At 36.6% G+C, this 23,232-nt stretch overlaps 3 protein-coding genes across 5 annotated transcripts; 1 reads left to right on the forward strand and 2 right to left on the reverse strand.

The window, feature by feature from the left end:
• Positions 1-5,746: 5,746 nt before the first annotated feature.
• LOC141899780 (uncharacterized) lies at positions 5,747-10,202 on the reverse strand. Its single transcript, XM_074786301.1, has 10 exons — positions 10,165-10,202; positions 8,423-9,367; positions 8,236-8,350; positions 8,019-8,115; positions 7,792-7,923; positions 7,543-7,629; positions 7,052-7,132; positions 6,878-6,943; positions 6,599-6,756; positions 5,747-6,512 (listed from the first exon to the last, which is right to left on the reverse strand). The coding sequence occupies exons 2-10, from the start codon at positions 9,336-9,338 to the stop codon at positions 6,389-6,391; spliced, it is 1,776 nt and encodes a 591-aa protein (XP_074642402.1). The 5' UTR covers positions 9,339-9,367; positions 10,165-10,202; the 3' UTR covers positions 5,747-6,388.
• A 146-nt stretch (positions 10,203-10,348) lies between these two features.
• LOC141898529 (putative ATP-dependent RNA helicase DDX43) lies at positions 10,349-15,830 on the reverse strand. Of its 2 annotated transcripts, none has more exons than XM_074784468.1 (23): positions 15,358-15,830; positions 15,097-15,262; positions 14,953-15,008; positions 14,738-14,852; positions 14,562-14,633; positions 14,389-14,469; positions 14,184-14,255; positions 13,977-14,066; positions 13,818-13,899; positions 13,617-13,717; positions 13,422-13,531; positions 13,258-13,322; positions 13,065-13,175; positions 12,842-12,983; positions 12,634-12,734; positions 12,424-12,511; positions 12,284-12,343; positions 12,110-12,177; positions 11,963-12,028; positions 11,751-11,858; positions 11,594-11,668; positions 11,412-11,499; positions 10,349-10,974 (listed from the first exon to the last, which is right to left on the reverse strand). In XM_074784468.1, the coding sequence occupies exons 1-23, from the start codon at positions 15,736-15,738 to the stop codon at positions 10,813-10,815; spliced, it is 2,460 nt and encodes an 819-aa protein (XP_074640569.1). In that variant the 5' UTR covers positions 15,739-15,830; the 3' UTR covers positions 10,349-10,812. The 2 variants fall into 2 exon arrangements, with proteins under 2 accessions (XP_074640569.1, XP_074640568.1); XM_074784467.1 differs by having other exon boundaries at positions 15,097-15,265.
• A 273-nt stretch (positions 15,831-16,103) lies between these two features.
• Positions 16,104-23,215, forward strand: LOC141898560 (ferric-chelate reductase 1-like). Of its 2 annotated transcripts, none has more exons than XM_074784517.1 (16): positions 16,104-16,262; positions 18,360-18,560; positions 18,766-18,917; positions 19,059-19,150; positions 19,291-19,393; positions 19,535-19,738; positions 19,870-19,983; positions 20,139-20,301; positions 20,402-20,530; positions 20,611-20,726; positions 20,911-20,997; positions 21,069-21,137; positions 21,232-21,331; positions 21,414-21,560; positions 21,637-21,710; positions 21,795-23,215. In XM_074784517.1, the coding sequence occupies exons 2-16, from the start codon at positions 18,365-18,367 to the stop codon at positions 21,888-21,890; spliced, it is 1,842 nt and encodes a 613-aa protein (XP_074640618.1). In that variant the 5' UTR covers positions 16,104-16,262; positions 18,360-18,364; the 3' UTR covers positions 21,891-23,215. The 2 variants fall into 2 exon arrangements, with proteins under 2 accessions (XP_074640618.1, XP_074640619.1); XM_074784518.1 differs by lacking the exon at positions 16,104-16,262 and adding an exon at positions 17,860-18,042.
• Positions 23,216-23,232: the final 17 nt, after the last annotated feature.

Here is a 23,232-nt window from a genome sequence, read left to right on the forward strand (position 1 = left end):
CCACGTGGCCCCAGTTGACGTTTTAATGTCAATAAAGTACCATCACGATCACCAGAAGCCGAGTAAATATTAACCGATCACTTGCCTGCACGAGGATCGTCGACACTTCCCTAACAACTTCCCCTTTCAGAATGAAGAGGTTTGATGAATTTACCGACTTCCTGAAATCGAGATGCCAGCTCAATCAAACACTATATACGCCGAGCCAGACCCAACCGTCAACTTCTCTCGCAGTTATGGCGGTAAAATAAATCGAATTTTCCCGATTCGGACATCGATGGTTTTCTTCTGTCCAAAGAGATGTCATACATATTTCTGATGTGCGAATAGGATAAAGAGCGTCCGGACGCAACACACACAAATGATTTTCGAAATCATCTCCACTGCCACAAAATCGTGATCACAGAATTATACACAATTATTCTCTCTAAATCACTATATCCGTCATGTATTATGAATGAGTATAATACGACGTAAATATCCTACAATTGTAACTGAGCTAAAATGTCTTAAGTGACTCATGTCTTATTTCATATTTACACTGACACCATTTGATACTGAAGAATGGTGGTAAACCACTCAAATTAACAGTTGAATAATCAATACTTGTGGAATTTCTATGTTTTATTTTATGTTATTCTATATATTTTCTGAGTTCAAGATCTTATTTCGAATATTTCTACCCACATATTTGCCTTTTCGTCTTATGTGGTGGAACACGTTTGAGGAGATTCCTTTTTGTCCTACGTATGTGAAAGTTGACGTCGCAAGAGATTTCGATATGAGATTCAGTCGAGCGCGTCACTAACCGGCGTTGCCGAACGGGTAGGGCGATCGCCTCAGACGCACGAGGGTCCGAGAACGAGACTAAGGTCTGAGGTCGCCCACACCTAGCGAGCGGACACACCTACGTTAATGCAAACAGGATAGATAAGGATTTCAACTTTCTTTTCTTTTTTTGCTAACCTCAACACCCTTCACGATGCGTTGACAGTCAGCTGACGTAAATTAGATGCTTTCACCCAAAGACACATGGCAAAAAGGTCGAAAAGTATAGATGATTTGCCTTCAATTCTGGAACGTCACTTATCCATTACTGATTCCTAAATCTCTGGATATCATCATTTAGACGTTTTCCTCGTCGGATTGTTAGACGCGGTTTGCCACCATGGTTTTGAACTTTTCAGACGCGTTGGAAACGAGGCAGATACACGCATCGTATGTAGCCGGTGACACCGCAACCTCGACGCGGGAAGAGCTTCTGCGCAAAATGTCAAAGTTGCCTCTGCATATAAATTGGTAATTACATTGCAGCCTCTTTCTGAGGAGAAAAAATAATAACTTCGTGATCGAGTCGTGGGGATGACGGAAATAACTTTGCAACAGATTAATTAAGTTACTAATTGAAGCGAGAGAGACGAGAGCGAGGAAGACTACACACACACAAACCAGACCGACTGTTATATCATACTGCAATACGACTTCGGGGATTCAATGAACTTTATTTCACAAATAAATTCCATTCAGAATACCTACGACGTAATCTACATATGAGAATATGAAAAAAACCACCCGGTGATAATCATTGCTACGAAAATATGAAAATCCTTTGAAAAAAATGATTAAGAAAACAAGCACGAATGCGTATTGAAAAGGGAATGTTATTGTTTTATGGCGGTTTTGTCTCTTTGTAAGTGAACATTAATTTGAACATTGTTATCTTGTCAACGCCAAAAGTCGAAAATATATTATCAATTTCAAACGGCAAAGAATATATCGGGTAACATATGCATGAAAAGACAGTATAACGATAGGAGAATATTCGCCATATGTTGATATAGTCGGGCAATTTTGTTACATTTTGTCACGTCGAGTGAAAGCGAATGATTAAATAGCGTTTACACATTTTATACACATGTATCATGTACATATTCATTTTCACTCGATTCGCCCGACTAGTAATTAATTATACGGACGTATTGTAATAATGCAAATATAACAATTCTTATGAGCTGGAGAGAGTTCGGCAAGGTGGCGATCTCTTGATTGTTTTGCGCCACGCTGTTGCGGTATTCCAAAACAGTACAGACGTCATCAATACAACACATTTTTGATTTATGACCGTCACACACCTGTGTAGAAGTTGTTGTTTGATGGATGTTTTCGTGGCTTTTCATTGTGTTCTGATATCTGTGATACCGCGTCGACAAATCTGTTTCAGCGTTGGGGATTGCATCGTCTGTTAAGTTCGATTATATGAGCAAAATTCCATTTTTAACGTGTCATCTATATCTAATTGATGAGATATAACATATGTGATATATATACATATATCACGGTTTTACTATAAACAGATCACCCGTATATACGTTATTCATAAATCAAACTCATTTTTTAAAGAGAAAAATAAAACATATTGAAAGCGTGATTGTTTTCACTTTGATTAATGAGATGATAACGACTTTTGGTCGAATCAAAAATCATGATTAGAAATGTAAGTTTATTAATTTCCTATCATCGAGAAATATCGCTTCATCCAAGAATTGACTAGATATTTTAATAACTAAGAACCATCGTTTGACAATTAACAATTTGATGGTAAAACCCAAAGCATTTGAGAAAAATGAATCGGAAGCTGAGACAATACGATGCTCCCTTGCGGCAACCTCATGAGTTACATCACATTTTCATTTTCACAAGTTCGCTAAAACCAGACCTATGTGTCCAAACCAACACTATAAACGTTCACTTGTGCCGAGACTCAAATACTCAAATACTCGGTGAAATTGTAAAGAATTTTTCAACGTATTACAACGGGTCTTTTGATTATAAAATCATCTACGTACTTACCCTGATTGCAATGATTGCCGGACAATATTATGATCGTAGGCGACAAAAAATGAATAAATCCTTGCTACGCGTGTGTCATCGTTCAGGCGACGTTTATCCCAAACAGCGTCCACGTTCTTACTGATATCATAAGCAATTTGCTTAGCTCGAAAATCGTTCATTTCCATCTGAAATTGGGTTTCAGTCGAATAGTGGCTTTTAATTTTCCTTCGAGTGTGCCAACCAATTAATTCGCCACACCAGCTAGCACAAACAGCATATTCTATACCCGTATCGGATCTTTACGTAGAACTTTTAATTTCGTTTCCAAATTAACTGTTAGCCCAGCACGTCGACTGAGGTCAAATTAATCATTCTCGGTTTACAATCAGAAGCCATTAACCGGGGGAAATGATGCGCCGACGAATTTCCATCAATCAACGAAAACCCGATTTATATAGAGGATGCAATTTTCAAGATATGTATATACATGTATACATGGGATGATTATTGAATCTTCACTGATCGCACATCAAGGATCAAATAATCGAAATAATGCATTGATTGGAAAGGATTTCAATTAAATGTTTACTTTTATAAACGCAGAGATACATGTCGTAATGAATTCGAGAGCGGTTAAAATATTTAGCAATTAGATGAAAAATATAGTGGAAAACGGATGATTAAAACGCCAAAATCGAGCTAACTGAATAAAACTTCCAATGTAAAATTGAATTTTATTTCATTGAATATACACATATTTTCCATTCGGTGGTACGGACGTGATCTGCAAGGTAAGAATACAATATTTAGGCTCAAAAATCCGCATTTCTCTGATGCTTTTTTCTGGAATTCATAAAGCAATCTACTCAAGATATATGATACCAATGAAGCCAAACGGATCCGTAGTCAAGTATAGATAAAAACCAAATATTCACAGCGTCGTATTTTAGCGATTATTTTCATTTTTGCGTCGATCGCCAATCAAATATTGATGACTGATACGAGTTGTTTCGTTCGAATCAGATTGCGACGCGCTCCGATGGAAATAGATCTGGCGACGCATTTGGCGCGGTGTGAAATCCAAGCAGACAATATTTATCTCCGTTCGAGTTGTAGTTGTCTTATTCGGTCCGTTCTAAATTGTTGTCACTGAGGATTTACAAGACTAATCTACCATTAGCCTCATTAATGCAGGCAGACCGGGTTCTTCGGTGTCTCCCCAATCTTGCGCAGCTGAATACATCGCTCGTGAGATATGTATCACTTGATTTATTGCAGCTCCGAGTTGGATTTGGATGAATGTCGCGATCATATCTTGACGCAAAGACTTCTTAATGATGAAACTATGTAAATATTGTATGAATTTGATGATGATTTTGTGAAGACTTCCAGGACGATCGTACATCCAAACTTTTTATTCATCCATGTTTTACTAATCGTTGCCCTAAAGAGTGTTTGTCTTCCGCATATACGCATTATAGATAAGTTCGAGCTGTACGAAGACAAAAGCAAAGAAATAAGAAATATATATGAGAGCCAATCAAAAGCAGTGTCACTGTCAGAGCAGGGATGTCTCATTTTATGATGTATCTGTATTTATAAACGTACATATCTATATTTTGGTCGGCCAAGAAATTATAGGGGCCACAACATCCATCACCCCGTCCCCGCTAAATTCTACATGTAAGTTCTTATCACTTGTGCCTGTTTCCGGGAAGACAGTTCGCCGTGTGGTTGACTTGCCGCCTGATGGGCAATATTTACGGTAGTTGATAATAATTTATGTACATGGTATTAATGTTTAGCTGCTTCGACAATGCCGTACAGTTAGGAGACATCGGGGAGTCGTACATCTTCTATTGTCCATTAGTTCAGCGGGTCCGGGCCGCCGAACGACCGCGGAAATGATGACCGCGGCTGATAATGCTTTCCAAGAGCATACCAGAAGACGGCGGGTAACTTTAACCTTAAAGAATACCAGTAAATGGTTCATCTAATGGCCTTTGTTTCGGGCATCAATCATTCGCGCAGAGACAGTGGGGAGATTCTATACATGATAAAGTGGCCATCGGGCAGTCCGAAGAATATACAGCTAAGATTAACAGGGGATTATCAGGATCAGATGTATCATTTAAAATGTTGCAGATTAGCGCCGTGAAATAAATGTTTTGGCGTGAATTTGCCAATCGAATAACGTTTGAAGTGCATAAAAACCCTTTTCTCTGTCGTTCGCTTCCTACTCAGTTTCTTTTGCAAATAAGTAAAACTGATTTTCCTATACCTAACACGCGGACCCTACAGATTAGTGATTCCTGGATATAAGGAGTTAGGATAATAATTTCAAATTTCGAGGAGTGTCTGCATCACTTTGTTACCCCAATTACTGTCTCGGTAAACCATTAATTTGATAGTATTGTAAGCACATCATCCTTTCCTACAATACCTTAACTTGGTTTCTAATTCGGTAAACCGCATAATTGGGGCAAAAAACCAGGTCTCAACTACGGTATATCGATTTAGCGGTACTCTTCTGTACAAACTGGATACACATTTTTATTGCCAATTTCTCCGAATTGAAGCAGTTTTGGGAACTTCGTTCAAATCAAAGGAGTTTCCAAGCATCTTTAAAAGCATTTTCCGTTTTGAAGAAATCGAATTAAGGGACCCTACAACATAGACATTTCACAATTTCAAAACGCCCCATTTCGCAATCTGATCGATCGGGTTCACAGGTAGACATTTGGGCGGCTTTTTACTAGGGATTCTCAATCGACAACGCAGTTCCTGGTCACACGAGCATCTAAACCAATGAAACAACTAAATCCAGACGCCATCTATAAGGAAAGAAATATACTTTATTCATACCAGAAAACTTGCAATTCATACACAGAAAATAACAATAAAATGCGTCTCATTTTGAAAAACGAAGAAAGATACGGTGTATTTATAATCTATCTACATCGGAGGTTTTAATAAAATCTATTTGAATACTGATAAACATGACTTATTTTCAATTCAATATAATCTAACTACACATAATACAAAAATACACATACAAAATGAAATTCTAACAAACTGGGAAGAATCAAGTTCAACATCTTACCTAGATTTTCCAGACATCACCTTTATTACAAGTAGTGATACAATTTATGTACAGCTTATGTGAAAAGCATCACTCTAAATTATGACATAATATTTGACAACACCATTCTTTCTAGATTTTCCGGCAAAGTACATTCTGATCTCAGATTTGTACACAAACACTAAGATTAAAGAACAATGTGTTTAACATTAGCACTACAATAGACCTCACTTAATTCGGATTTTCAGTAAATTCCGATGAAATATTTGGCCCAGTTAGCCTGGAACCATGTAAACTATCATTCATTATTTAGAGAAATCTGGGCTGTCCTTAGTCATCCGAATTAAGTATGTTCTACTGTATAAATAAATGCAGGAATTGCACAGTCATGAAGAAGTGCGTTAAACTCAAGATCCATTTTATTTAATAATCTGTAGCACCTGTAAACAGTTATTTGCATTACAGGTTAATACATCACTTATAAACGAGGAATTCTTTACTGCCGGTGTAAGATGTGGCAAACAGTTTCCCATCGGCAGTTGGATCAGTAAACGCAATATTTGCCTTGGATAATGGATAACCTAGTACAAAATTAAACCTGAAATAAAAACATGACAAAAATACATATTTCATCGTATCAATACACGTGGTCACTATTTTTTAGTTGTAAGACTGAAATCATACCTCAGACAATCTAATAATCTAGTCGCAATGCCTTTTCGTCTGGCGTGCTTAAAAACCCATACTCGACTTATGCCGCATCTACACGGGAGCATTTCAGTGCTACAACACCAAGCTTTGCCAATCTCCTGTTTATCATCTCCGGCAAGAACACGACATGCCTACAATAAATTTCAGATTTATTTAGATCTTTTTAAGAGACAAAAAAGATGACCGATTGGTTTGGAAGGAATGAAGTAATAAAATAAACTGCCATCTCCAGAGAAATCAGTAAGTACTCACTTGTGAAATAGGCTCAGCAACACAACACCCTACTACTCTTTTCTCGTCATTCACATAAATATAAATCTGAAAGCAACATTAACAACAAAAGTTGTGGGTTTTATTCACTGAATCAGCATATAAAATATATGCATTTCTTGCACCACGACAGAAATAGACAAAACTGTTCCTTACACGTTTATTAGCTTTCTGGCTTTGATCACACATTTCCGAAAATCCAAGATCATCATCAACCACTTTCAGAATGGATGCAATCTATGAGTAGATTTGGAAGATACATTCAGTACGAATTTGAGATTTACAACAGGTACCAGTGCAAATTTCAGAGTGTTCAAAGAGTATTTACGATTTTATGGGGGGAAAGAATTATGTCCTAGCTTCATATGTCAGGGTAGGGGTTAGAGTAAAATGTAAAGCGTCAAAAATTTCCTGATGCAAAATAAATTACATTTACAATACAAGTATCACAACACTCTACCCTACTTCCTAATTAGAAATAAATGTCCTAAAGTGAAAATGTCGAGCGTAGGTCGCATCTTAATAGATCAGTTGTTTCAGTGAATACCAGTAATTAGGCTAGGCAGTATGACAGCCAATTTGATGGAGGTGTAATTTTATCAATGAAATAACTACTATTTGAATGCTTCCTATGAGATTATATTCACCTTTTTCTGTGCAGTTTTGTCAGTATATGATAACAGCACAATTTTGCCATCAGAAAACTCTTGGACAACTCTTTCTTTTTTCCAACCCTTGAAAGAAAATAAATCTTGTTTAGAGATACGTCCTTCAAGGGAAATAGCTTAGAATGAATGTGTTATGTCTGGGTTTTGTTTTATGATCAAATGAGCTTGACCGTGAAATAAACATAGCACAATTGAATGTACACATTTCAAGTCATCTGTAGTACATACTGTATATCTGAGAGCATTTAAAAATCGCTGATGGAATCTAGAATGAGCTGCTTCATCTTCTGGTTCTTTTTCTGTGTAAATCATTCCACAAGTCGGACATTCAATAGTGACATGTTCTTTCTGCCCAAAATCCTATAAAAAAATAAAATCATTGATATCTATTACATTATGCCATCTTTAAATTTCATTCCTTTACTAGCACGGGCATATGAATAAGAAACCATTACCAATATCATCTGCTCTTTTCCATCTTCGCGCAACGATTTCAACAGAGTCTGTCTTCTGGGCGTAGACTTTCGTGAACCAGGGCTATCATCCGTATTGCTGCAATATTGAAAACATCCTTAAAAACAGATCCAACCACAATGGCTACAGATTTCAAAATGAAATTGAAAGCATTAGTTCTGAACATTCATTGCTTTAAACGGCATCGGTTATACTTACAATCTTAAAGTCGTTTGAATCGGGCTGTTGCGTGGACTAAATATTGGGTAACACTTCTTTCCATCAATGATAGCAGGTGGAAGTTTGTTTTCGATATTCAACACATTTGTGTTATCTAGAAAATGAAGCCAAAACAATTTCAAAAATGTAAATATCGAAGACAGAAAATGTGTCCATCGAGACTTACCATTCAGGACAGTTTGATTTGAGGCTGGTACAACTAAACCATCAACAATATCCGTAGAGGAATTGACTTCTAAATTATCATTATTTTCACTAAGCGATGATGCACAACTTGATGCGCAGTTACTTGAGAATTCACCCGTAAATAAGTCCTGTGAGTAAACATTATTGCACATTGGTTCAGGATTGTCAGTCGATATGTTATTGTCAGCAATGTCGACATCATCATCGGAAACACCAAAACCTGTACTTCCACATATTTCAACCGGTTGTTGATCAGATTTAACCTCCACAAGACATTCCCTAGATAGCACAGGAGGTATATCGATGGAAGCAGACGCAACATTTTCATCTGTTTGTCGCATCAACATAGGAGGTTCGGAATTATCAGTGCTCAAGGCTCGGGGTTTCTTCTTGTCGGCATAAAACTCGAGCTCAGCAAAACTGTGTTTTTTCCTGGGAGCCTTCAACGATTCAGTTCTACGATGCTTCACTTTAGCCGTGAGATTGTTTCTCTTCTTTGAACCCTTACTATTCTGCTTATGGTAAATCAATTGAAAGGATGCACGCTGAACTGACTTTGTTCGGTGTTTGAAGAACTTCTTTCCATTATTTCCAACAGAATTTTCTTTAACATCCAAACCTTCATTAAGGCTAATTTCCTTGACTTTCGTAGTTTGTGCCCTTGTTATGTTTCTTTTTCTACTGTTTGGAAGTGAACCAGCCTTAACTTCACCTAACACTTTAGGCGAATTATCATGTTCTGATGGTCGCTGCATACACAGCTTTTTTGCTCCATAGAATGAGCCAATTTGAAATTCGACATCATCTGAAATGTGATCAACAGAACGCTTAGCTGATCTCATTGCATCGTCACAAGTAACTGCATCGGGTTGACTCAAAGATCTGATTGGCCTCATATTCACTTGTTTAGCACAGTTAGTGGATCCTACTCAAATAAAAACATACAAAATTTATAAGACATTAAGCCAGGTGACTAGTCATACAAAATGGATATTTTCACAAACCACATCAATTTAACCTATTTGATTTAGCTAAAAATGTTTTGAATAGGAAACTTACTAACTAGGAGAGAATACAACCAGATAGATAGTACATCTATAGGTTAACTAGTTTATTTGACGCATGGCTCCTCTACAAATCAAACTAAGGTCGGTTGGAGAAGCTACATCCTGGCCCTAGGGGCCTAATTCAAAAAATGAATTTTTTCTGCAACCAACTAATCTATAGAGTCCGGAAATATGATGGGTGGTCGTGCTGAAATCATATGAAATGGAAAATGCCCCTGGTATGGAACCACAGCCAGCCACACACACTACTCTAAGCTAAGCACATGCACAGACACTGCTGCACTGCACTGCGGCAGGGCCGGGGAAGGAAAGAGGAGGGACGAGGGTAATGATACCAGTGTCAGTATTCCCGTAGGCTATTAGGGGGTTCATCCACTATTCAGTTTTCCTGAAGATGACCGTTATCGTTGAAACGTTGAATAAACTACAACAGCTCCAAGCAAGGCAAGCCAACCGATCCGGCGGATCCGATGTCGATGATCGAGCAGAGGAAACATTTTCGGATTTCATTTTCTCGTAATTATTGTGGGAATCTCAGTTGTATCCACTATTAAATTGTGACATGCCCCTGCACTTGTGTCTCCAGCGTGGGGTACATTCTACTCAAACTAAGGGTCTTATTCCTATTGATAAATGAAGGAACAAACTAATTTACCACAATTTTTCCTTCTTCAGGCCTTAGTCTTGGCGCGCCATTACGCATCATAGATGGCAGCACGATACGGTCAGTGAACGAGTAAACGCGGCCGGAGAGATCCCTTATAATAACTAACTGATGTTCGCACCAGAAAAATAAATTTTCACAAAAAGCTACGACTCAAAATTGAGTTAAATGCATAAATTCTTTATTAAAAAAATTCAAATGAAAAGTTGCAATTGACTTGATACTAAAACTTAGTGTTCAGTTAAACAAATTTCGCCAATATTCGTCAATTGCCCAAATACGTACTTCGATTTTACTGAGTACAGTGACGAGTAAATTACACTCTTTATAAAATGATGGGAGAAAACAAGCATTAGTTCTATTCAGTTGTGAATCCAATATAATTTGTCCGCAGTTAGAACATGATCCCATATCTATCTCATACAACACAATAAATGCAAACTGATTGTATTTCACTACTATTTTTCCCAATTAATGAGAATTTTCAGCCTCCTTCGAAATCATACACAAAGGAACATATACGCTTAAAATCTGCAATATTGCACCTTGAACTGCATCTGTCAACCATCAGGTTCACCATCAGGCTTCCGATGAGTGAATTTGGAAAAGTCATTGAATAGATCTCCTCGTCACTGGTGCTTAAATGAAACCAAAACCTAGATTTTCATCTCGCCTTCGACCGCCTCGTCCACCACCTCTTCCGCCACCACGACCTCCACGTCCAAAATCTGGTCGGTCCTTATTTTTTTCCTTCCATGCATCGAATCTATCTGCCATGGCCGAAAGTTCAACTGGTATTTCCTGTAACATGTAAGAACAATTAGCACACGATCTTAGATAAGTGGAATTGATCATAATACTAGACACTGCTTGCCCCAGAATATCACAAACCCCTGGATAAATATTTGAAATTAATCTTCTCATATTCACTGTGGCGACGACCCATCATCGCTCTGACTGCCCCAGAATTTGGTTGCCTCGAATGAAATACAATCTAAGTCTATTATAATGGCACTGTTGGGACCAATGGAAAAAAGATGACGTTATAATGAAATTGGTGTTATAAATGATGGTATTTCTTTGAATTTAAGTTAGATTTGGCGGATTTGTTCTCTGAAAAATGTTGGGGTTAAGCGAAAAATGGCATTAGAAAGGACTTCGACTGTACACTAGTCCTCGAAGATCCGAGGCCAGCGAATTCTACTGTATAGATTTAACACATTTTCATGATTATGTACCTGATTTGCCTCACGTAGAATTTTCATCAATTCTCGAGCATTTCTCCAATCAGAGCGAGTAAACAAAGTGATACTCGTGCCAGTCCGTCTGCAAACATAAAGGATTCGTATAACCATACATAACAATGAAGAATTGGGAACCTCGAATAATCATAACTCGGATTCCCTCATATTTTACTTACCCAGCTCTACCCGTTCTACCAACCCTGTGTACATATTCTTCCATATTGCGGGGAAAATCGAAGTTGAACACGTGACTGAAGAATAAATCAAGATATATGTAACAGGCCACTAGAAACATATCACAATGGTAAACTTAAGATTATTGACTAAACTCACGTGATATCAATAATATCGAGACCCCGTGATGCCACATCTGTTGCTATTAGAATTCTAACATCGTTGTCTTTGAAATCACTTAATGCTTGTTCTCGATCATACTGTTCTCTATAAACACATAGAATGATTGGTCAAACCAGGGAAACAAGTTTCCTATTTCCCAATCAGTTTTAAATGGACAAAACCATCTAAGAAGATTTCATTCCTCATACCTAGCTCCATGTATACACTGACAAGATATGTCCTTCAAACACAAATCACTAGAAAGATCATCGGCTCTAAAATAGAAACGGTACAGTAAGTTTTTTCCTATTCTACACTCGTATCACATGTACTTCAGATATAAAATGTATAATTACGTTATTTTCTTGCCTACAAACACTATAACTTTATCTGTAGGTTCCATGTTGCAGATGAAATCGATAAGCTATAATATGCAGAAGACAATTCATGTTACTTAAAAGGTAATTTTACAGAGAATTTATCATATATTACACATTTCTTTTCATAATCATGGTAAAAGAATGTCTTACAAATTCTCGCTTTTCATCTTGTTCCACCATCTCAATATATTGCGTAACACTGTGACAAGCCTAAAATGAAGTAACAGAAAATGTTTTCAACAAATGTTCGTTCTAATGAGCAAACTCAGTGAAAAGTTCATGAAACTTACGGCTAAATCTAGAGATCCTACAAAAACTAACATTGGGTCCTTCAAATACCGTTTACCAATTCTCCGAACTTCTTCAGGCCATGTAGCACTGAAATTGATGACATACAGTTGTTAACGATGTTTGACCGCACAGCTTATCAGTTAACTGTGTTTTTGAATGAAGAAAGCAACAACTTTACATTTATCATATATTATAAGTTCAATTATTACCTGGTCATCACAGTTTGTCTATCTGGACGAATATCTAAAATCGTTTTCATGATTTGAGGCTCAAATCCCATATCTAACATACGATCCGCTTCATCTAACACCTACAATTTTTCCAAAGAAACTTTAAAGTAATCAAATGATACAAAACCAATTTCAATTGAATGAATTATAGAAGATAACTAATTCGACTGAAACGACTTAGGCCTACCAGATATGTCACTGCCTTGACATCAATATATCCATTCATGACTAGATCATTGAGGCGTCCTGGGGTAGCGATTAAAATTTCCACACCATCTGCTAACTCTTTGATCTGCTGTCGTCGATCCCCTCCACCATATACACAACAGCTAGTAACAAATATCAGTTTAAAAATATGAATACAGTATGTACACCGAGATGGGAAAACACATTCAGACATGAATACTCACCATTTAATACCTCTATAACTATATTTGCGAACTTCACTCTGAATTTGCAAGGCTAATTCTCGAGTAGGCGTCATTATCAAAATATTAGCACCACCTCTCTCTTCACGAGGACTAAAACAAAGGTGATTAAACGCAACAATAAAGCAGATGTCCACAAGTATTATAGAAATATGCTTTAATAAACAATACTAACGTAGTTTGACCTTCTATATGAATTAAGGCCGGTAGTAAGAATGCCAAAGTCTTTCCAGTTCCTGTCTGGATGTATCATAAATTACATTTTATGTCATAAAAGATTGAAGGAAAACATAACATATTTGATTAATTATGGTATTATAGATACAATATATAATATACCTGGGCAATACCAATCATGTCCATTCCTTGTAGTAATATTGGCCATGCTTGGCACTGTATCGGTGATGGTTTTTGGAAGCCTTGCTTTTTTATTTCATCCATAATTTCAGCTACAAAGCGAACAAACTAAGTTACATTACCGGCATATATGCGAGGACAGGTAAAATTTCTTGACTGTGTAATATAGATTCTCACGGTAGTGCAGAAATGATTCCAGAAAAGTTTGAATTGGATTTGGAATTGGTCGTTTATCCTTTTCTTTCATATCAGTAACCGAGATATTGTTATTGACCAACCTACAACAAATATGATGTCTCAATATGTAATTTCAGTCTTGACGAATGTCTAAACCATGATAGATCCATGAAATTGAAACTAGTCCTCAATGCTCCATACCTGAATTCATCTGCGTCATCTGGATGCATGTTAGCTACATTATGGTCCTCAAAATAGAAGTTCTTCTTCAAAGGCGGACAATCTACAAACATAATCCATTGAGTACTGATGCAGCTCACTTATAGACAAAACCGAAATGAAATAAATAGTCTTATTCACCTTTCCATTTCAATGCATCGTAGTAGTCCCTTTCATCATTGATTTTGGCCCAATCAATCTTTGGAGCCTGGTAAAAATCTTCATCAGATTCTACATAAGAAATTGATAAAAAGAAATCAAGAATTACATTAATATACCTTTATTATAAGCTAGTATGTAAGTGCATTGTACAATTTACTCGTAGTATTAGCTGAGGGAGCTACTTACTTTTTTCACCTTCAGTACAGTCTCGAGACACGTGTCCTGTTTGACCACATTTGTAACAGGATCTACCGGAATCTATAAAGACGAAGAATTAATACTATAAGAAAGTAAAATATTATCTGACACATCAAACACATACCAACAGTAAACACAAGCCAGAGAGCTATTTCTCTATTAAAAGCTCCATTCCTTTTCATAACTGACTTACTCCGCGAACTTTCTCCAGGACAATCACGCGAGATATGACCACCTTCGCCACATTTGAAACATGATCTACCAGTGCCAGTGTCTAAAAAGATGAAGAACATAAACTTGAAAATAATAAATATCAAAACTACAAGCACAAGCTATGAGATATTCCTTCATTCATGACTGACTTACCCCTCGAACTTTCTCCAGGACAATCACGAGCCATATGCCCACCTTCGCCACACTTATGACAGAGCCTTGCATCTAAAAACAATATCTACCATGTTCCTCAACACATTTTTTTATTCAAAATTTCATAATTTCCAGTATGGCCAACAAGATGCACCAACAGCTATTAGGCTACTCACCTTCTCTTGGAGCTTCTATCAATTCTTCAATCAAACTTCTTGCTTTTTCACATTCGCTTTCACCACCAATCAAATCTATTGGAGTCTCTAAACCATTTGATTCACTGCTCTTTATCTGGAAACAAAATCAATAATCCACGTTGAAGATTGTATTCATGTTACAACCATGTGCAGTTTATTATGAAATAGAAATAGATACTCCAAAAACTTAATACCTTGATCCTTGCCCCACTTTTTTGTTCAAGTTCCTTTATCTTAGATCCACCCTTACCTACAAAAATTCGAGAAATTACTTTTGCCACATATGAAAAAAGTCATATCATTAAATACAGGCCTCACAAGTGGGCAATTAGGTCTACCTATAATTTTTCCTATATACGTATTCAACACATTGAAAGGTTCTGATGATGTACTCGACGAAGAAAAGCCATTTTCTTGTTGTGAATCCCTTCCATTTGTTTGACGCCAATTTCCACTTTGGTTCCGGTAATTGTCTCTTTCCCCAGCATCTCCATTGCTTTGATTCTGCTAAGCAAAATACACAAATGTTATGTGGAACATTTTTCGGATCAGGAAGGATTCCCTGACCTTTTTAAGAATAAGCCCCAGAAGTTATTTACCCAGTTTGATCTTGGCTGCCTAAAGGAACCATTATCATTTCCATAGCTAAAGCCATTTTCTCGAGGCTGGTGACTCCTGTTAAATACATTCCCGCGTCCCAATGCGGGTCCCCTATTATTAGAGAAGGATGAATCATTTTGACCTTGCCACGAAGATTTCCATCGACCACCAATACCTCTGCCAAATGATGCAGAGGAAGAATTGGAAAGTGCTCGAAGTTCACCACGGATTTTTGAGCCACTAGTTCGACCAGCAGGTCCAGAATTGCTGTAGTGGTGGTCGTCATAGGTTGTCGTAAAACCAGTCGCGAGACTAAAATTCTGCGTAGTGTCATTGTCTATTTCATCATCCCAGTTTTCTTCGGACTGGAAATAAGCCATTCTACGCGATGAATATTACACTGTAATGATTTAATTCAAGCCCCAATTTCACTTAAATTGTTCAACTATTACGGGAACTGCGCGTGTGAACAGCGACATCTAACATCAGGAACGGCTGTAAGATTTTCACCGGAACGACGATACCGTAGAAACTCAATCACAGTATTTCAGCACAATTTTGCTCCAAAATTAAAGACTATATGTTGATAAGATATTTCTAACATTCCGACATTTTGACTGACAAGCATTTTTTTAGGTGTTTATGAAATTTAGGAGACAAGCCGCGACTATTTTTATTATTGGCAAGTGAGTGTACATTTTCGGTATTGAACAGGGATTTCCTTTAATATCAAGGTCGAGGCAACTGTCAAACTTTTTTCTTCATTGTGAATCATTTTTTTGATGGAATTTGGAGGTTTGGCTCTGTTTCTCATGCTTTCAAACACTGAATCGTTGTTGAACTAGTAGCTGGAATTAAGGATTTATTGGATTGTTTGTGATAGTAGATGCTCACATACTTTTAGGTAAGACTGAAAATGATAGAAAATCAATTTAACCGAGTTAATATTGCTTGCTGGAATTTTTTTGATCTTCAAGATCAAAAGAATTCCAGCAAGATCATCTTGTAACCAAAGAGGACCGATGGATATGATACCTGCGTGATTATATTCTGTAAGTGACTAGGTTGTGGACAAAGTTTCATGTTATTCTTTTTACCCAGTCCTGAAGAAAGTGACTGTTTCGCGGCACTCCGTATGCTGACACTTGACTGACAGCTTGCGTTCCTCGGGGTCGCAATGAAGCGACACCACTGGCACTAAGGACAGTTCTCAGTGAAATAAATCTCAGCTAATTTCAGCTATAATTGAAAAGTCTAGTCAGTGAATAGGATTTGAGAAATGTTTCTGAAGGCCTGCCTACTAGTAGTATCTAGTTATGGGAACCCATACATTGTCTGGTACAGTTTGAGGCCAGTACAGCCTGAAAGTGTTGTGCTGTTATGTCTACCAACAAGGCTATATAGTTTATTTAGACAGAGTGACAGAAATCTTTTCAAACAACTTATAATAATCAGTAGTATAATCATTTTGTGCTCCAAAAACTTTTGGAATTTCTGAGGGAATAGATTTAAATCTGAATCTGAACCAGTGTTAATTTGCTCTTAAATTTGTTCTTATTTTTGATTAATAAGTTTTTTTGTTAGCAATATTTTCAAATCAGATCAGTAGGCCAGTACCTCAAATAGGGTTAGGCCTAAGTTACCGTACACTTTACAGCACTGGGTATGTTAGTTCTGGTTGTATATCTAGGCTATAGTTTCTGTACAATAAATCAAATATTTTTCAATGATTAGTTTAGCATGCATTGAATGAATCACTCAGACTGACTTGCTGACTACAGATGATGATTATTCATTTTCCAGAGTTTATCAGAGCTATTTGTGAATTCTTTAGGCCTACTATCTGCGGTATTCACATCTCAAAGAAACTTTCTACAGGCTGGCTCGATATCAAAAACGCAAATTTTTCCTTTGTTTTCGATATTATGTTGTTTTATGGATGGTTTTTCTACTTATGATCCTAAAAAACAAATGAATTACGTGTTTAGTTATAGAAATTATGAACACTGTCCCGACCTAACAATCTCAATAAAGAAGGTTAATGCTTCAATTAGCCAATTATAATAAGCATATCACTATAGGGTACCGGTAGTTTATTCATTGACCTAGTAATAATTTTCCTCACATATTCTTTCAAAGGAATAAATAGTATATATACACTCGAATTATGGTGGTATACAAACTTCTTTTAAGTCAAGACATCTCTTTAAGTGAAAGACTTTGATCTTCCCAATCATGCCTGGTTACTGGCGTAGGCTTAGGTCTATTTATTTCTGAATTTTCTCTTGTCAGCACAATAATAGATCTGAGCGCAAGGCCTGTTAGATTGGGCGTGCCCAAAAACTTTGTCTATGATGATCAAACAAATACTTAAACTCTAAAATGAAATGGTGAAAGTATTATTGACCCAATATTCCCACTCAAATATTCTGATGTGTTGAGTAATGTGAACTGTGTATACAAGCAACTTTTGCTACCTGTATGCGTTTAATACATTCACATAGCGCCGGAAGAGTTCCAGACTATCCTGTGCTGGTGGTTTGTATATTGCTGTGTGTAACTTCACTCATGCATTTTCTTGGATAGAATGAGAAAGTTGTTTTTGCGAAGCAGCTAACAGTTAGTTTCATCATAGAGGTTGCTTTTATCTGACACTGAACATTCCGTGTGTGAATACCTTGTAGGTAAGAATTTACATTGATTTTTGGAAACCACTCAGGGCTAGTATGTTATCCCTATGTATTTAGGCAATAGTAGTTTCTGAAAGTATTCTAGATTCAGGAATGGATTTAGTTCAATGAGGTTTTGTGACTGACTTTGGCTTTGTGAAAAACATGTGGAGGAAATTATCTATCTGTAAGATGATGAATATTTGATTAGATATTCCAATAGTGACGAAATAGGACTGAGGAATTTAACTACAAACCCTATTCCCTTTTTGGTTCTTATATGAGTGGGAATTGTTGAAGAATTTTTAGAATGGTTTGAATTATTTTTTTAGGTGGCATGAATGCATTGATAATATTAACGTTGCTGGTGGGTATTCAACTGTGTGGAGCGCGTATGACTGGAGCTCCTATTGATGCCTGCGTTACAATGGTACCGCAACATAGAAATTATGTTCCGCAGAAATCGGCAGCTCCATTTACAGTAACAGTACCGAATACAGTGACTAGTTACACTGCTGCTCAATCAATCACAGGTATGTGTGTAATTTTTTGATAACAAATTATTTCATTTCACAGTTCTTATGAACCCTTTCTGTAACAGGCCTTTTTTATGGAAGCCCTAGGTGACGTACAAGATAATCTTTTCACAATTCGACATAAGTCGAAATTGGGAAAAAATTATCTCGTATGTCACAGGGGCTTCCGTACTTTATCTACATTAGAATACTTATATTTTAGTGACGATTCAACAGAAAGCTCCAAGCTCATTAAAAATTAAAGGATTTTTGCTGGAAGCTCGTCGTGTAAATTTTCAGCTGAATGTTGATGAGCCAATTGGAACTTGGACAGCAGCGGCAAACACTCAAACTGTCACATGTACTGCGGCTAATGTAAGAAAAATCTATTCGTGCAGTTTCAACAACTGTTGTTTTTATTTCGAAAAATGTTTAAAGATTTGTCATCAGGAGCATCTCTTTACTGTAATGGTTTCTTTTTCTAACATAATATCTTTGATGAAATATTTTCTATAGGACGCTCTAACTCACAAATCACCTCTGAATCTGGCAACTATTACTGGAGCGTGGACAGCTCCTACACCAACCCAAGATCAAATTGTGTTTAAGTGAGTTTGGTCCTTATTAAAAGATAAATATGATGCATATTAAGATATAAATATGCGATGTATAAGGCTGACTTTGATTCACAAAAAGGAAAAACATTTGAAGGAATGGATTTTTATTGCTTATACATGTATCATTTTAGAGCAACGATAGTTACAAACTTCAACACATTTTGGACAGATGTAACATCGAAGGTGATCACAACCAGTGGTGCCCAACCTTTACCAAATCCTACATTCGCTCCGGTAAGTGTTTAGTGAAAAACTAATGAATACTGTTATACTTACCTCATCATTGATTCAACTGCAACAAAGGGGAAATCAGTTTAACATATTACTGTATACACATACATGTTAGTACATGAACTATCACTGTTTTGTTTCTAGTTTAATCCAATTGCTCAAATAAAAACCTTGGGAGAATGTGGATTGACTAAGGGCTGTTTCATGCAGCCCTCAAATTGTGTCGAAAGTGACTGTGAATACTTGGTGACTTATCGTGAAACGCCGGATAAAACTGCTATAGATTTTGAAATGAGTGCAAAGACCACTGGTTATGTAGCTGTCGGATTCTCGAAAGACCAACTGATGGTAAGTTTCTGTACAAGGAGTTACTTGAGCTTTAATGCTCCTTAATGATTCTGTTGTTAGTAACGGCTATAATTTCTCTATGTCTTCATTCTGAAACAAGAGTAATGACGTCTTTACTGTATTATCTTCAGGGAGATGATAGTGTGATTCAATGTGCTTTCGTCAGCAGTAATTCACGCGTGGTTATATCTAATTCATACAATGAAAAGAATCTTAAAGCAAATAGGCCAATACCTGTACCATATGTAAGTCTTCATACCTCAATTAGATACCAAATTGATAAAGACATTTACCGGTATATGTGCTGTTTTTATGGTAGTTCGTTGTTGAATCCCATGCATTTCGTTTAGTAATGAAGTTTTGTTACGTACATTGTTCTGTTTCTATTGTCTTCTTGCAGAAGCAAGGTGGATTGACGGGCATGCAAGGGTATTACAACAATGGACGTTTGAGTTGTAGATTCAGGAGAAATAAAGTAGTCACTGGTGGTCCATCTGCACAATTATTTGCAATTGATAAACCGTATTACTTGTTTGTTGCTCGAGGAGCTGTCACTCCAGATGGTGAGTCCATTTTGCTGCCTCGATGTCTGGTATTGCAATATTCGGTTATAACACATTGACGGACTGTTGTCAATCATCAATTTTGATGAAATTTTTCCAGGCTATTTGGTGAAACACAACACTAGCCCAGGAATGTATCCACTTATATCTCCTAAGAAAGTTGACATGGTTGGCAATAATATGCTGTATTCATATGTCCCTGTCAGAAACAATCTTGTCAAAGCCCATGGTAGGTCCAATTCTGCTAGAATTTCTGACCATTCGTGAACAGCTTTGTCAACTTTGTGCACATATTTGATCAATCTTCAGGTTGTATGATGATTGTCGCATGGATTTTGTTTGTCAGTTTTGCAATGCTGATGGCGCACTACTATAAACCTATGTGGCCAAATGAGTCGCTGTACAAAGAACGTGTCTGGTTCCAGGTACATGTATATACAGTCTTACAATCATCAAATATAATGATTCTATCACATTGTGATTTGAAAAGTCCACCTTCACTATGAATACGTACATGTAATATGATACAGTTTTTCTGTACTGTAAAATATTCATAAGTGGAAATGATTTGTTGTTTTTATACCATTACGCATTTGTATATTCTTTAAGGTTCACCGCGCTTGTATGATTGTTGCTGTTATCTTGATTATTCTGGCATTTATTCTGATTCTGATACACGCTCGTGGATACAGCAATGTGAGTATATTATGGAGTCTGGGAAAATCAACATGTTCCAGGGAATTAATTTGTCCTTTCTTATATTGTAGTTAAGAGGACTGCCTTACGCTGCTCATCCTATCCTTGGGTTCATTATTGTTGCCCTTGTCATCATAAATGTAAGTTGTTATTGACAGCTTTTGTAGGTGTACTCTGCATGCATTAAGTAAGCAATTTTGAGTTAATGTAGAAATTATGCTTTTCTTTATTCAGCCACTTATAACCTTGTGCCGCTGTAAACCAGAGGATGATGATCGTCCTATTTTCAATTGGATCCACTGGGGTATTGGAACGGTGGCTCACATATTGGCAGGTAAGAAACTTATCTTATTGCTGTTACTCAAATAAAGTCGCTCTTCACTACAATTCTGATGTTTTCATAATTCAATTTTTAGTCATCAATATTTTTATTGGGATGGATCTGGAAGCTGCAGCCGTTTTGTGGTTTTGCTCTTGGATTCTGGTCGCCTGGGTCATCTTCCACGCTGTGGTACAAATTACCTTGGAGATTCACCAGTGCTGCATGCGAAGACGAGATAAAGGTTCGTAAATTTCATCTGATTCTGTAAATACAAGAATGAATTAATTTCTGATAAAAGGTATCTGATAATCTTTCAGAGAAAATGCATGATTATGAGCTGGAAAAAACCAAGACTGTACAGACATACCCGTATAGACGTCCTGAACCAGCTGTAAGTAATCAACTATGAATTATCATTACCGGTAAATATTTCAATCAATTGATCATTCTCGAATATATTTCCATTATTATTCAGGGTCGTGGCTTTAAGATATGTATGCTGTCCATATATGGAGTAATAACAGCTTGTGTTGTTTTGGCTATGGTGCTGATCATCGCTATGTACCCATGAATAAATTCGAGAAAAGATTTTCTATTCAACATAATTGGGAACTGAAATAATCGTTGAGAGTATTTTATATGCAGTTGCAGGTGTATTGAATGTTTTGAACATTTTCTGTATCTATACCATCAATGCTATTTTGTGCGGAAACAAAAGCAAATTCTAGATTAATACAATAGCAGTTTTGGAAACCTTTGAATAGTTGTATATATGTTTTTTAGATATCTACATACATTTTTACATTTGTCTAAATTATTTGTGAGATCCTGCAGTGTTACGCACTTATTGTGAAATGGTGAAAATTTCATCTTTTGATATAAACACATACAGCATAATCCATGCTGAAGACAGTAAAACGTTCAAGGTATTGGTCAGTGTATTTATATATATATATATATATACATATGTTTATAAGATTTAGGATAGAGTTCTACAGTTCCTTCTTTTTCATTATTTTATCACTGAAAACAGCTGCTTCCACATTTTATATTGTTTCATATTATATTTCGTTTGTATCATTACATGTACTTGTATTGTTTGAATGATATTGTTCATTAAGATAAACTTTTAAAGCTTTTAGTTAGCGAGAGACTATTGTTCAGACCGATTGACCATCACCTATGATCAGTTTCAAATCAAAATAATTTTGGTAATTAATATCACACTGTCTAAGATTGTTTGGGTTTTATCATTGTTTTAATGCATAGTTATTTCTTGTGTATATATTTTCAATGCATTCATATTTTATATATTATCATAAAAAACGTGCATGAACTGAACTACTAACTACGTAGAAAGGTACAGCGCAACAGGTTTTACAAGCTCTGCCAACCGGTTGGGCAGTGAACCAGAAACATATCATTTAGAGATAGGTATTCTAACATTCACATAATGTCGATGTGAATGAAATAAAGGCTACTCTATTTTGAGGTTTTTCTGAGGATTACCCAAACAATACCCAGGCAAGCAAAATGGTCACGATGTGAAACTATGCAAACATGTATACGTCCATGCTATAATGTGATAGTTAATATCTTAGTAATTTATATAGAATCCGATATCGGTCACATTACAATCATAATCATCACTTGATCAAATAGCGATGTATGAAAGCTTGTCTTTAAGCCAAGCAATTAATAAATTCGATACTGCTTCAGAAAAAGATGTTCTTTATGGTCAATGGAATTTCACCGTCGGGCTGTTGAGACTTATCATTTCGTGTCCATTCTATTTTGATAATATTTGAAATCCATGTGAAGAGGAGACCGATTATCACGCGAACTCTGTGGCAGACTAAGAACAAGAAAAACCTTATCCAATATTTTTTCTGAAACTTTCATTTATTGAAACA

This window comes from Tubulanus polymorphus, chromosome 2 (assembly GCF_964204645.1).
Source record: "Tubulanus polymorphus chromosome 2, tnTubPoly1.2, whole genome shotgun sequence".
Lineage (NCBI taxonomy): Eukaryota > Metazoa > Nemertea > Palaeonemertea > Tubulaniformes > Tubulanidae > Tubulanus > Tubulanus polymorphus.

Excerpts from the sequence above, each read along its gene's own strand:
- LOC141898529 (XM_074784467.1), bottom strand. The coding sequence starts at position 15,738 with ATGGCTTATTTCCAGTCCGAAGAAAACTGGGATGATGAAATAGACAAT. Across the intron at positions 14,634-14,737 it reads GATAGAAGCTCCAAGAGAAG|ATGCAAGGCTCTGTCATAAG; the intron begins GTGAGTAGCCTA and ends TATTGTTTTTAG. Across the intron at positions 12,984-13,064 it reads AGTTATAGAGGTATTAAATG|CTGTTGTGTATATGGTGGAG; the intron begins GTGAGTATTCAT and ends ATTTGTTACTAG.
- LOC141899780 (XM_074786301.1), bottom strand. The coding sequence starts at position 9,338 with ATGAGGCCAATCAGATCTTTGAGTCAACCCGATGCAGTTACTTGTGAC. Across the intron at positions 6,944-7,051 it reads GCCAGAAAGCTAATAAACGT|ATTTATATTTATGTGAATGA; the intron begins GTAAGGAACAGT and ends TGTTGCTTTCAG. Across the intron at positions 6,513-6,598 it reads AGATTATTAGATTGTCTGAG|GTTTAATTTTGTACTAGGTT; the intron begins GTATGATTTCAG and ends TTTTTATTTCAG.
- LOC141898560 (XM_074784517.1), top strand. The coding sequence starts at position 18,365 with ATGAATGCATTGATAATATTAACGTTGCTGGTGGGTATTCAACTGTGT. Across the intron at positions 19,984-20,138 it reads GGCCAATACCTGTACCATAT|AAGCAAGGTGGATTGACGGG; the intron begins GTAAGTCTTCAT and ends GTCTTCTTGCAG. Across the intron at positions 21,711-21,794 it reads ATAGACGTCCTGAACCAGCT|GGTCGTGGCTTTAAGATATG; the intron begins GTAAGTAATCAA and ends ATTATTATTCAG.